Source organism: Limulus polyphemus, unplaced genomic scaffold, assembly GCF_000517525.1.
Source record: "Limulus polyphemus unplaced genomic scaffold, Limulus_polyphemus-2.1.2 Scaffold6294, whole genome shotgun sequence".
In the NCBI taxonomy this organism is placed as follows: domain Eukaryota; kingdom Metazoa; phylum Arthropoda; class Merostomata; order Xiphosura; family Limulidae; genus Limulus; species Limulus polyphemus.
The window spans coordinates 36,843-48,288 of NW_013671904.1; the positions used below are offsets into that span (position 1 = coordinate 36,843).

Here is an 11,446-nt window from a genome sequence, read left to right on the forward strand (position 1 = left end):
GATTATTTGTGAAAGAAGAATGGTTCCCTGTCTGCATACTGGATGAAAGAAGAATGGTTCCCTGTCTTCCTACTGGATGAAAGAAGAATGGTTCCCTGTCTGCCTACTGGATGAAAGAAGAATGGTGTTCCCTGTCTGCTCTCTTGGTGAAACAAAAAAAGGTTCCTATACTGCCTACTGGGTGAAATAAGAAAGGTTCCTTGTCTGCCTCCTGGATGAAACAAGAGAGGTTCCTTGTCTGCCTACTGGATGAACCAAGAGAGATTCCCTGTCTGCCTACTGGATGAAAGAAGAATGGTGTTCCCTGTCTGCCTACTGGATGAAATAAGAAAGGTTCTTTGTCTGCCTACTGGATGAAACAAGAGAGGTTCCTTGTCTGCCTACTGAATGAAATAAGAAAGATTCCTTGTCTGCCTACTGGATGAAACAAGAAAAGTTCCTTGTCTGTCTACTGGATGGACTACATTATTAAGGTGAGCATCCTTCTAGGAATGATTCGAGAAGTAAACTGACAATTACACATGACATGTATTCGTGAGCGCATTGCATGGTGTTTCGCCTGTGACAAAATTAACTATGATCGATAGCTTAGTGCGTATTATGCCGAAATGTCTCAGTTAGAAGAGAAACACCCGGATGTTTATCATAATTTCAACGCAGGAATATTTTCAGTACAGATTAGATCTAACAACACCTTTGAAAGAATACCAGTCGATCAAACTACCGAAGAGACTGTCAACAAGGACACAAAGACATCAGGCGGAACATTTCGATTCAATCTCAATATAAGTGCAGTTACACGCTACTAACTAATAGTGGAATACAGGAGTGCTTATGTCCGAATGCTACGACATCTGCTACCCATGCAGATATCAGATTCCCAGCACGGATTGATAAAGATGAGAAGGCTGTCTCGGGAATAGTGGAAGTTATAGACGAACCAGCAAATTTATTCAATGAACCACAAGAACTTCTCAATATTTCTTCAGTTGCACAAGAAGACATTACCAGAGACCTAGCGATGGCCTGATTACACGGTGAATCAACCTACAAAATCTTCTGAGAGCAACGACTAGAAATTGATCTGCCCAGAATAAAATTTTATGATCGACTTCCCAAATTAAAGTTGAACACTTTTAGAGATTCTGACAACAGGTGCGAGTAAAATCTAGTTTAAGTTGTCTTGTTTGTGCCATCATAAACATGCTTCCAAATATATTAGAAATTATTTTCAAAATTACTTCCTTGTCTATGCGAGTTGTCTTTGAGCAGCCACTTGGCCCAGTGCCATGGTCGTTGGCTACTGCTGATGGCCTTCCAAAAAAAACCAGCAAAGCAACCCTTGCAAAGGAACAAAATAAAAGAACAAAATATTTGGAGACATCACTCGTTTGATTCTGTCAAAAGCTCTTTGTGAAGTATATAATTCTTCCCGTTTTTGACACGTACAAGACCTTATCAATAAAAGATGTTGAGAGAAAGATAAGAAAATCAACCACAAGCGTCATTCAGCTTAAGAACATTATGGCTAAACACACAGTAGTGGAGAAACTTCCTTTCTGGATCACGTAATAAGTCCAACTTTATTCAGTTTCTCGGCAGTAAATGGAAGAAGACAAAATACACCGAAAGACAAGATTCTGTATGTGACTTCTGATGAGAACGGTTCTACAAGAGGAGGCAGACACTCGACTGATCTTACATTCTGCACATGCTGGAAATAAATCAATCATACTATTTGTTGATGTATTTCTTTTAGCCCTAGCATTCAATGCTGGTACTGAAACTTCCATCCATCTCAATAATCCATTATGTAGACATACATAAAATTGCATCTGTTCTTGGTGATTCCATATGCAAAAGGTTGATGGGTATGCAGTGTATTCACTGGCTATGATAGTGTTAGCAGTTTTGCTGGACGAGGAAAGCTTACTGCATTGAAAATGCTGAAGAAATATGAAGAATTTCAAGGCATTTTTTCCGAGCTTGGAAAAGAATGGGAAGTTTCTACGTCACTAATGGATGGACTTGAAGCATTTACTTGCCAATTGTATGCTCCTAAGGCCACTTCGAAAAAAGTGAATGAACTCGGGTTTCATTTCTTCAGCATAAGCAAGAGTCATATTGAGTCACGCCAGCTTCCTCCGTGTGCAAGCATGTACTCAGAACCAATTATGAGACATCTATTTGGAGAAGAAGTCTTGAAACACTACCAAGCATACCTTCACCCAAAGGTCATGGATAGCCAATTATCAGGAATCTACCTGGAGAAGAAGTCTTGAATCACTACCAAGCATACCTTCACCGAAAGGTCATGGATAGCCACTTATGAAGTATCTACTTGGAGAAGAAGTCTTGAATCACTACCAAGCATCCCTTCACCGAAAGGTCATGGATGGAAGGTTGAAATACATGATGACAAAGAGGAGTTGGTTATTGACTGGCTAGATGGAGCTCTTGCACCCGCAACAGTACTTGAACTCTTAACATGTAACTGCTCAAGATCTTGCAAGAATCAAAAATGCACATGTATGAGCAATAACATGAAATTCCCAGATCTTTGCAGACTGAAGAATTGTGATAACCAGCCTGAAGAAGATGGTGAAGACGATTAACAAAAACCGATGGATGAGGCAAGCGACATTGAAGAACTCGAATTTTGATATATTTGACATGATTGATGAAGCTAAATATAAAATTTTTCTTTGTAATTGACATTCAATTCATCTTTAAAATGTTTTCAAATAAAAACCAAATATTCGTGTTTGTTTTGAAAGTTTTATCGTGTCAATCCATATACTATTAGATATTTTCTTTCGTGGTTTATCCTGAATTATATATTGATTAAATTGGTATTCTGAGACGTTAACAGGGATAGTGACAGTAAAAACATGTGATATATTACACATATTAGTACGAACTTTAAACTGACTCTATGTCTATGTATTGTAATTAATAATCTTGAGTAAAAAATAAAATATAATATAACGCTTCAATTATCATCATTTATTAATTTAAAAAATAATGAAAATTCAGTCAATACTCGCTCCAAAAATGCATTATTTTCCACCTCAATGATCATGATTTACAAAGTCGTTTGGCCGTTAACTTAGCGCTTTCAATTTGAACAAGTCGCATTGCGTCACGATGCTACTTTTAAACAAAACTGTTCTAATGATCATAAAAGCCTTCTTTCATATCAATTCACTGAATTGCATCTACTTTGCGTGTTATTCAACATAGTTTTGCCACGTTATAAGAGGTTGTGAGAATTGTACACAAATGTTTTCTTGCTAAAATTTACTTCAACTTTTAAACATACCACCTCCTGTTTAAATGAGAGGAAGTTGCTGATTTGAAACTGTTACCAGGAGAAAATGCATTCCATACATACATACAGGCCTTTGAAATGATGCCATTAAACCTTTTTCGTACCGACTAACCCTATGCCTATAACGAAGTTATAATACTGACCCTATGCCTATAACTAAGTTATGATACTGACCCTATGCCTTTAACGAAATTATGATACTGACCCTATGCCTATAACGAAGTTATGATACTGACCCTATGCCTATAACTAAGTTATGATACTGACCCTATGCTTATAACAAAGTTATGATACTGACCCTATGCCTATAACTAAGTTATGATACTGACCCTATGCCTATAACAAAGTTATGATACTGACCCTATGCCTATAACTAAGTTATGATACTGACCCTATGCCTATAACAAAGTTATGATACTGAACGCAATGTAATTTTATAAGATATTTCTACTAAATTTTGAATCAGTTTAATTGAAGTTTACCTGTGATCGATTTCCACCGTTGTTTTTGGAGAGTCAACACATTTATCTGTAGGAAACTGAGTTAATATTAGTAGGAAGGTTAAAAGAAGCGAAGCGTTTGGTTTTTGGGGGAACAATATATCTGTTACCCGCGCATTGTTTTCAGCTCTAAACATACCTCTCAAAGCAGTGTTAAAGTGGAACATGAAGTAAATAAATATGATATCAAAACTTAATTATGTTCAAAATGTCTTAAAAAACGAAATCGTGTGAAACATGGTGTAAAAGAAAAAACAAATAAAACATTGGTTTGTTCGTTCCTTAAAAATTAACGAATTAAACGGAAGCCATCTGAGATAAATAAATATCAATACAAATAGAACATTCTAGAACGCTTCCGATTTGCGAAACTAATTGTCGGATTCTTTACAAAGTGAAGCATTCTTTGACTAATTCTGTGCTTCAATACACAAACTGAACATATATAGCAAAACAACATATAATAAAATGTAATCCCGTCGTAACTGCATTCAAACTCCTATCATTCTAACTACAAGAGAAGAATAGTAAAACTTTTATCATCTAAAAGCTAGATCATTCTACCCTACGCATGGGTAGGCTGCACATGCTGAGAACCAGGGGGTGGTCTATAGGTGGGAGGGACGGTAACACTGGCATGCTGCACTATGTAATCTTCGAAACTTTGAGCCTTCCTTAAAGGCCTGGAAGAGGACCTCTTCGAAATGACATTTTGTGACTGCGGTGGTGGCCATGCGATGTCCTTGTTTCGACGGCCCAGTAAAGGGGATCCTCCAGCAAACGGAGGGGTGCGACAAGGAGGTGTAGAGGGTTGAGGGTGCCATGCATTAGTGACAGTGCCTGCACGAGGTGGAGTAGTCGGTGTAGTACGATCTCCAAACTCATCGTCTGATTCACCATGTTTCGGGGGTGGCCAGAGGAGCTTCTTTCCATGGCTACCTACAACATTATAGAAGTCTTTACTTTCTGAGTAATTGTTACACTAAAAGTACTTTATATTTACAAAATAATTTTAAATCTATTTTGTATTAGACTAAAAAATTAAATGCTTGGAAAAATCATTAGTAGTAAGCCTCAACATTACTGAAAAATATGTTATATTGTTTGAATAAAAGCAGCACGACTCTAGTAGCTCATCGTGATCTATTTATGAACTACATTGTACTCACTCTCTTGTGTCCAGCAAAGATAAACATGAACTACATTGTACTCACTCTCGTGTGTCCAACAAAGACAAACATGAACTACATTGTACTCACTCTCTTGTGTCCAACAAAGACAAACATGAACTTCACTGTACTCACTCTCTTGTGTTCAACAAAGACAAACATGAATTACACTGTACTCACTCTCTTGTGTCCAACAAAGACAAACGTGAACTACACTGTACTCACTCTCTTGTGTCCAACAAAGACAAACATGAACTACATTGTACTCACTTTGTGTGTCCAACAAAGACAAACATGAACTACACTGTACTCACTCTCTTGTGTTCAGCAGAAAGAAACATAAACTACACTCTCACTCTCTTGTGTCCAATAAAGACAAACATGAACTACTATGTACTCACACTCTTCTGTTCAACAAAGAAAAACATGAGCTACAATTTACATACTCTCTTTGGCTCAACCAAGAGAAGCTCAAACATAAAGTACAGTTTACTTACTCTTTTTAATTCAAGCCAGCAGAAACATGAACTACTATGTACTTACTTTCTTGAGTCCAGCCAGGAGAAAATCCTGTTCTTGGATGCTCTCGAGCCTTGGGATTCTGCAACAGAAAAATAAAAATGTTGAAGTACACAATACAGTAAGAACAAAATCAACTAAAGATGTAAACAACAATCCACTCTTTCATAAGATACATTTTATAACTAGCTTAGACTTAATAAACCCATTAAATGAGAAAGAATCAGACTAAATAAGCCTTTTAAGTATGGCAGATTCATTATCTAACATACTAAGTAAGACAAAGAACAAGTCCGATAAGTGTAGATCGAAATCTTCTTGTGGTGTGCACCACCCTGCATCACATTGTTTATAACGTGAAGATACACTATCACAAGACATACATATTTTACATACACAAAATACTCACCTTGGGTGGCCAAATTCCTTCTGAAGTCCGAAGTTTACGAGACAAAGAAGGGGAGGCGGTTGGGCTGGGGGACATCCTGGTCATAGGTGATTGGCTAGCTGGACGGTTCTGTTGTGGCCAGTAAGGTTGACTACGTGAGGCCACTGAGCTTGGAGCAAACGATGACGTTTGTTGAGACAACCCTTGATAATTTCGTTGAACAGGTTCAGTTGTAGGGGATGAAGGGGCATTATGAGAAATGCCCTTCGCTTGGGTGGAGATCCCAGATGTTTGTGGGAACCTGGGTTGATCAAATACGAGGGTTGACTGAACAGAACCAACCGTAGCTTGGGGTGAGGGGGGCTGCTCCTGGTAAAAGGGTGGTTCAGCACGTCGTACTGTGGGAGGAGTATTAGGTTGTCGAGCTGTTAGTTGGACACTTGAGGTAGTTGTGTGTTGATATGGTAACTGAACGGTTGCTGGTTGGTGTTGTGGATACGATGCTTGAAAAGCGCGGGGAGGAGCCGGAGGAGCAGCTTTCTGTTGGTATGACGGATGATTTCGAACAGGGGGAGTAGCTCGTTGTAGATAAGAATCTGTTACTTGTTTTTCCTGAGGAACAGCTTCTCTGTAAGGCCACTCAGTTTGATAATATTGCTGTTTTGACTGGTACATGGTTGTCTTGCTCTCTTCCTGGTCCCAGCCAAAATGAGAAATCCTCTCAGATCTCTGGTGAAAAGGTGAAGTCGTGTATGCCCCTGGGGGTGATTTTAAAATTTCACTACGAACTGAAGGTTTAGGCTTAGGGGGAGGAGGTGGTGGCTGTTTCCTGTAGAAAAAATACAGCTTTAGGATATTTTTCGTGTTTATAGAATAATTGAAACAATTTTAATTTCTAGAGCTCAATTAACAAAATATTTTTTCGCAGTAATTAAAATTCTTAGTTTAGAGAAACGAACCAAAATATTTAAAATTAAGAAGTAGAAAGAGAATTTAATGTCATTGTATTTTGAAGGGAAAATATTAATTAATAAACGAAAACAATATTGAACTCTTCAACACGACAGAATATTTCCCACAACAAGTTCTATCTAACCCACAGTCTTTAATAAGAACAGTAAGTCAGAACAATGTTCAAACAAGTTGTGTTTTAACCAGACTCATCTGTTGAACAGCAATATTTCAACATGACAGAACTATGCCAACAACAAGCTATGCATCAACCACAGTCTCTAATAAATTACTATAGTTCAGTAAATAATGACAATGTCCAAACAAGTTGTGTTTCAACCAGACTCATCTGTTGAACAACAATATTTAGGCTCGACAGAACAATACAACTAGCTAAGTTTGAACTACAGTCTTTGATAAACAACAATATTTAGGCACCACAGAACAACATCCACAACTAGCTAAGTTTGAACCACAGTATTTGTTAAACAACAATATTTAGGCACCACAGAACAAGGTCCACAATTAGCTATGTTTAAACCACATTCGTTGTTAAACAACAATATTTAGGAACCACAGAACAAGGTCCACAATTAGCTATGTTTGAACCACATTCTTTGTTAAACAACAATATTTGGGCACCACAGAACAACATCCACAACTAGCTATGTTTGAACCACAGTCTTTGTTAAACAACAATATTTAGGCACCACAGAACAAGGTTCACAATTAGCTATGTTTGAACCACATTCTTTGATAAACAACAATATTTAGGCACCACAGAACAAGGTCCACAATTAGCTATGTTTGAACCACAGTCTTTGTTAAACAACAATATTTAGGCACCACAGAACAACATCCACAACTAGCTATGTTTGAACCACAGTCTTTGTTAAACAACAATAGTTAGGCACCACAGAACAACATCCACAACTAGCTATGTTTGAACCACAGTCTTTGTTAAACAACAATATTTAGGCACCACAGAACAAGGTCCACAATTAGCTATGTTTGAACCACAGTCTTTGTTAAACAACAATATTTAGACACCACAGAACAAGGTCCACAATTAGCTATGTTTGAACCACAGTCTTTGTTAAACAACAATATTTAGGCACCACAGAACAAGGTCCACAACTAGCTAACTTTGAACCACAGTCTTTGTTAAACAACAATATTTAGGCACCACAGAACAAGGTCCACAATTAGCTATGTTTGAACCACATTTTTTGTTAAACAACAATATTTAGACACCACAGAACAAGGTCCACAATTAACTATGTTTGAACCACAGTCTTTGTTAAACAACAATATTTAGGCACCACAGAACAAGGTCCACAATTGGCTATGTTTGAACCACAGTCTTTGTTAAACAACAATATTTAGGCACCACAGAACAAGGTCCACAACTAGCTAACTTTGAACCACAGTCTTTGTTTACAGCGTGATAGATTAACTTGTTTTATCAGGATAATTCAAGGCCCTGAATAAGATCTATCTATTTGGCTAATGTTATTACCGAAGTGCTTTACTTACATGGATGTTGGAGGAGTGATAGGACGTTCCATGTGTCGTCTTCCTGAAATAAATAGAAAGTAAACTGATACATCATCTCAAAATATTTACTCAAGTTTATCTCTCGCCATTAGCCTATACTTATTAATTCCGTGTAAGATATGATAGTATTTGCTAGGTTTGACAGGTTGTCTTCTTGTGTGAATGTTTCTAGACCAGATACGCGTCAGTGTCAAGAAACTGCAGGTTTCTGTTCATACTGACCATCAATTTCCTAGAGGTATTTTCAACTGTGGTTTTCCTAGCTTCCTGTAATGTGAGTTTCTGTTTTTGAGTTTCTAGGTCTGGCTAACTTGTATTTCTTGTATTCATTTTATAGGTCTGGTTACGTATAGAAAGTTATCATTAAGTGTACTAAATGTTATACAATCTTTTGTCAAATTAAAGAAAACAACATTCGTGGGCGAATGCAACATGTCTCCTAACATGGCCAATTTTGACACCAGAAAAATTGTGAAAACCACAGAAATATTGAAAACTGTCTACATCACTGGGTGGAACCTGCAAGAAAGTATATTTGTACCAAATCCCTTGTAAGTATCACTGTTTGTGACGTGTAAAAAATATATTTTAATAAACCCCACGTAAATTGACCAAAACTGTAACATTATGTTTTGTGACATTTTGACCTCCGTAAAATGACAAAGTGTACAGCTAATATACATGCTAACCTTTACCATTCTACCGTACATGTAGTGAATATAAAGATGTGTACAGTTATTAAACATGCTAACCTTTACCATTCTACCGTACATATAGTCAATATAAAGATGTGTACAGATATTAAACATGCTAACCTCATGTTTAATATCTGTACACATCTTTATATTTACTATATGTACGGTAGAATGGTAAAGGTTAGCATGTTTAATAACTGTACACATCTTTATATTGACTATATGTACGGTAGAATGGTAAAGGTTAGCATGTTTAATATCTGTACACATCTTTATATTGACTATATGTACGGCAGAATGGTAAAGGTTAGCATGTTTAATAACTGTACACATCTTTATATTTACTACATGTACGGTAGAATGGTAAAAGTTGACATGTTTAATATCTGTACACATCTTTATATTGACTATATGTACGGTAGAATGGTAAAGGTTAGCATGTTTAATATCTGTACACATCTTTATATTTACTACATGTACGGTAGAATGGTAAAGGTTAGCATGTATATTAGCTGTACACATCTTTATATTCACTATATATACGGTAGAATGGTAACTAACCTTTACCATTCTACCGTACATATAGTGAATATAAAGATGTGTTCAGTTATTAAATATGTCAACTTTTACCATTCTACCGTACATGTAGTAAATATAAAGATGTGTTCAGTTATTAAACATGCTTACCTTTACCATTCTACCGTACATATAGTAAATATAAAGATGTGTTCAGTTATTAAACATGCTTACCTTTACCATTCTACCGTACATATAGTAAATATAAAGATGTGTTCAGTTATTAAACATGCTTACCTTTACCATTCTACCGTACATGTAGTAAATATAAAGATGTGTACAGATATTAAACATGCTAACCTTTACCATTCTACTGTACATATAGTAAATATAAAGATGTGTTCAGTTATTAAACATGCTAACCTTTACCATTCTACCGTACATGTAGTAAATATAAAGATGTGTTCAGTTATTAAACATGTCAACTTTTACCATTCTACCGTACATGTAGTAAACATAAAGATGTGTTCAGTTATTAAACATGCTAACCTTTACCATTCTACCGTACATGTAGTAAATATAAAGATGTGTTCAGTTATTAAATATGCTAGCCTTTACCATTCTACCGTACATGTAGTAAATATAAAGATGTGTTCAGTTATTAAACATGCTAGCCTTTACCATTCTACCGTACATGTAGTAAACATAAAGATGTGTTCAGTTATTAAACATGCTTACCTTTACCATTCTACCGTACATATAGTAAATATAAAGATGTGTTCAGTTATTAAACATGCTAGCCTTTACCATTTTACCGTACATGTAGTAAACATAAAGATGTGTTCAGTTATTAAACATGCTAACCTTTACCATTCTACCGTACATATAGTAAACATAAAGATGTGTACAGTTATTAAACATGCTAACCTTTCGCTTCCTCTTCATGCAGTGCCCGTAGGACAGCGGACCTCTGAATGACAGGGGATGACACTGGACTTCTTGGTTTGTACTCCGGCCTGTTATGGAGAAACATTATCGGTTTCACTACATTATAAAACTACATACAGTTCCAAACTTCAAGAAATATAGATAATATTCTGGTTACTTTGTTATACTCTCGTATGTTTGTCACACCAGACTGAATATTTTCTTAAATATTTCCAATTCCACTGTCGACTATTAAGCTACTTAAACAAAAACTGACACTGCTTTTCTAAAATGTGTAGTGATGAATTGCAAGTCAATACCTCAATTCTAAAAAAGTAGCTAGCACTGCCACCTTTCATTTGAGTTTTTATTTTTCTCTATAAGCCCTCAACTTTAAAAGAAGTAGCCAGCACTGCCTCCTGTCGTTTGAGTTTTTAGTTATCTCTAAAAGTCCTTCACTTTAAAAAGAAGTAGCCAGCACTGCCACCTGTCGCTTGAGTTTTTAGTTATCTCTAAAAGTCCTTCACTTTTAAAGAAGTAGCCAGCACTGCCACCTGTCGCTTGAGTTTTTAGTTATCTCTGAACGCCCTTCACTTTAAAAGAAGTAGCCAGCACTGACAACTGTCGTTTGATTTTTTATTTTTCTCTATAAGCCCACAATTTTAAACTAAGTAGCCAGCACTGCCACCTGTCGCTTGAGTTTTTAATTATCTCTATAAGCTCTCAAGGTTAAAAGAAGTAGCCAGCACTGCCACCTGTCGCTTGTGTTTTTATTTATCTTTATAAGCCCTCAAGATTAAAAGAAATAAGCAGCACTGCCACCTGATGTTTCACTTTTTAGTTATCTGTATAAGTTACGTTTGATAGCTGAATAATTTGGTTTACTTCTGCTA

General features: G+C 36.4%; 1 protein-coding gene across 1 annotated transcript in view; it reads right to left on the reverse strand.

The window, feature by feature from the left end:
* The window catches only part of LOC106473581 (leucine-rich repeat extensin-like protein 2), a 14,702-nt gene extending 4,043 nt beyond the window's left edge, over window positions 1-10,659 (reverse strand). The window contains exons 1-5 of the mRNA XM_013934265.2: window positions 10,554-10,659; window positions 8,395-8,437; window positions 5,929-6,736; window positions 5,544-5,601; window positions 3,814-4,770 (exon numbers count right to left, since the gene is read on the reverse strand). Of these exons, the coding sequence (XP_013789719.2) occupies window positions 4,397-4,770; window positions 5,544-5,601; window positions 5,929-6,736; window positions 8,395-8,437; window positions 10,554-10,659 (1,389 nt within the window). The 3' untranslated portion in view covers window positions 3,814-4,396. The remainder of the gene's footprint in view (window positions 1-3,813; window positions 4,771-5,543; window positions 5,602-5,928; window positions 6,737-8,394; window positions 8,438-10,553) is intronic.
* Window positions 10,660-11,446: the final 787 nt, after the last annotated feature.